The 2,523-nt window shown below is 63.2% G+C and overlaps 1 protein-coding gene across 1 annotated transcript; it reads right to left on the minus strand.

Annotated features, from left to right (window-relative positions):
* Window positions 1–4: 4 nt before the first annotated feature.
* LOC101653543 (septin-9-like) lies at window positions 5–2,375 on the minus strand (the record flags this gene model as incomplete). Its single annotated transcript, XM_004717986.2, has 5 exons — window positions 5–97; window positions 307–402; window positions 1,254–1,371; window positions 1,624–1,761; window positions 2,031–2,375. Coding segments are annotated over 5 exons (790 nt in total), but the record flags the coding sequence as incomplete, so codon positions are not given.
* Between the last annotated feature and the right edge of the window lie 148 nt (window positions 2,376–2,523).

The raw sequence follows: 2,523 nt of genomic DNA on the forward strand, positions 1-2,523 counted from the left end.
CTTCGATGGTGCCCCACTTGGTCTTCCTGCCCAGAATCCTCTTCCCATTGACCTGGTACTCGTGGTCACTGCCCACCACGGCAAACGGAATCATCTCCTGGGGGAGGGGAGGGACAAGGCAAGGGTCACTCACGGAGAGGTCAGCCCAACCCCCACCAGGGCCCAGGACCCAGGATCCAGGACCCAGGTCTGAACAGGGCAGGTGGAACCCTGCACTTGGGTCCCTCTCTCCCCAGGGAGAGAACACACTCCTGGATCGGCCCCGTGACCCCCCACCCCCACCCCAGGGCACTACTGTGTACGCACTCGGAACTTCTCGTTCACCAGCCGGTCCTCGGAGTCCTCGTCAAACTCCTTCTGGGGGTACACGTCGATGCCGTTGGACAGGAGATCTGCTGTGATCTGAGAGCAGTGGGGGTACATGAGGAGCCGCCCTCGCCACCCATTGAGGGGTCTTTCCACCACCACGACTGCTATGCCAGGTGACCCCCAAACCCCCACTTCCTGTGGCCCCAAGTTTGCCTGTCCTGCGTCTCCAATTCATCCCAGTCCCCTCGTACCGCAGTTCCCATCCTGCCTGTGCTGAACCCCCTTGGGGGACAGCTGCACCCCAACTTGGATGATGCCCCAGGAGGACCATCCCCATGAGGAGATGTCATTTTTGCCCCATGAGTGGGGCCAACAGCTACCACTCTCGGCTGCTGATGGAAAGGTAACAGTTCAGGTCCACCCAGAGGCCGCAGATAGAAGGCCTGGCCACCCGTTGTGAGACAATCCCTGTGTCATACATGGGCCACCATAGGCTCTCTCCTCCTCCAGCACATGCACACTGGACATGCCCACCCTCCCCAAGCATGCTGGGAGGACTCTGACACCTGGCCTTGGACAGAAGGCTGGGCAGGGTGTGGGAGGCTTTCAGAGCGAGACCAGGGCACCTTGGGTTCCCAGGGTTTGAGCACTTAGACGCACCCTGAGGCCCGGCCAGTGGGGCACCCTCCTCAGCTTGGAGGGGCTGCTGGGTGGAGGGGGAAGGAGAGGCAGGGTTGTCCTGGTGGACACTCCTACTTGATCACACCAGGGAGGGAGGGGCAGGCTCTCCCCCACCTGCTCCTGGGCCTTCACACAGGACCTGGCCTGTGTCTGTCTTGCAGCCCTCGAGAGACCTCCCCCTCTGCGCCCACCCTGCTACCGAGCCCAGGCTGCCTGGGGGTGAAGCGAGGGGGGTATACAGGGAGGTGAGGGGAGGGCCCTACCCGCTGTTTGAAGTAGACCCTCTCATCCAGGGTCAGCGTGTCGGCCTTGGCAATGACCGGGACGATGTTGACCACTTTGCTCAGGCGCTTCATGAACTCAATGTCCAGTGGCCGGAGGCTGAGACAGAACCGTTGGGGTCAGATGCGGATGGGGGTGGGGGGGTACCGACCCAGGATGGCCCTGTGGGGTCCCTGGAGGGCTGCCGGAGGGGCTGAGGATTGCGCCAGTATAGCCAGGAGCAGGGACCCGGGCGCAGGCTCAGCCAGGCCACGGTACAGAGCTGGGGCAAGGACGTGTGGGAACCAACCGGGGAGGGAGGATAGGTGGACAGGTGTGGGCCCAGGGAGGGGCGGGTAGCGTGGCACGTACGCGTGGCCAGTGGCCGGGATGAAGTAGAGGCAGCAGTGCACACGCGTGTCCGGGATGCGCTTCTTGCGGTTGATGTTGACCTCCTCCTGCAGGTACTTCTCGTATTGGTCGTTGATGAACTTCATGATGGGCTGCCAGCTGTGCACAGGCAGGGAGGGGCCGGCCCAGGGTCCCACAGTCAGGGCCAGCGCCCTCGGCTCCCAGCTTCCCCAACCCCGGAGAACCTCTCCGTGCAGAGCCCCACCACTCAGGTGGACCTTTGACCTCAGGGCTTGTCGGGGAGTGCGGGGTTACGAAGGCAGTTAGGCCTCAGCCCTGACTGCCTGGGTCCCCTGGACAGGTAGGGCCCCACCCCTCCTCCTGCCACAGCCACCCTCCAAGCCTTCCCTGAGGCTGCAGGGGCTCACCAATTCTCATTGTTGATGTGGTCCCCGAAACCTGGAGTGTCAATCACCGTCAGCTTCATCCGGACGCCCTTCTCCTCAATATCTGCCAGGGAGACAGCACCACAGGCTTGGGGCCAGGCCTCCTGGGCACCCCAGGGGGCAGGGGCAGGATACGGCCCCTGCCAACTGGGCAGCCAAGTCCTAAGTAGGTCCACTAGGGACACCTCGGGACAGGCAGTGATGGCTCCGAGGGATGCCGGAAAGATGGTGGTCTTCGGGGAGGACAGGCCCACTAGGGACACCTCGGGACAGGCAGTGATGGCTCCGAGGGATGCCGGAAAGATGGTGGTCTTCGGGGAGGACAGGCTGCAAGGACACGGTCTCCAGGGGCTGGCTGAGGTGTGCCCCTTAGCCATGCCACCCTCATGATAACTGGCAGAACCTCTGTGGTGTCCATTAGCTCATCCGACTGGGACTTCAGGGGCCCTGGAGAGCAGCCTGACCCTCACCCAGC

This window comes from Echinops telfairi, unplaced genomic scaffold (assembly GCF_000313985.2).
Source record: "Echinops telfairi isolate 266 unplaced genomic scaffold, ASM31398v2 ScPeMD7_3372;HRSCAF=4022, whole genome shotgun sequence".
NCBI lineage: Eukaryota > Metazoa > Chordata > Mammalia > Afrosoricida > Tenrecidae > Echinops > Echinops telfairi.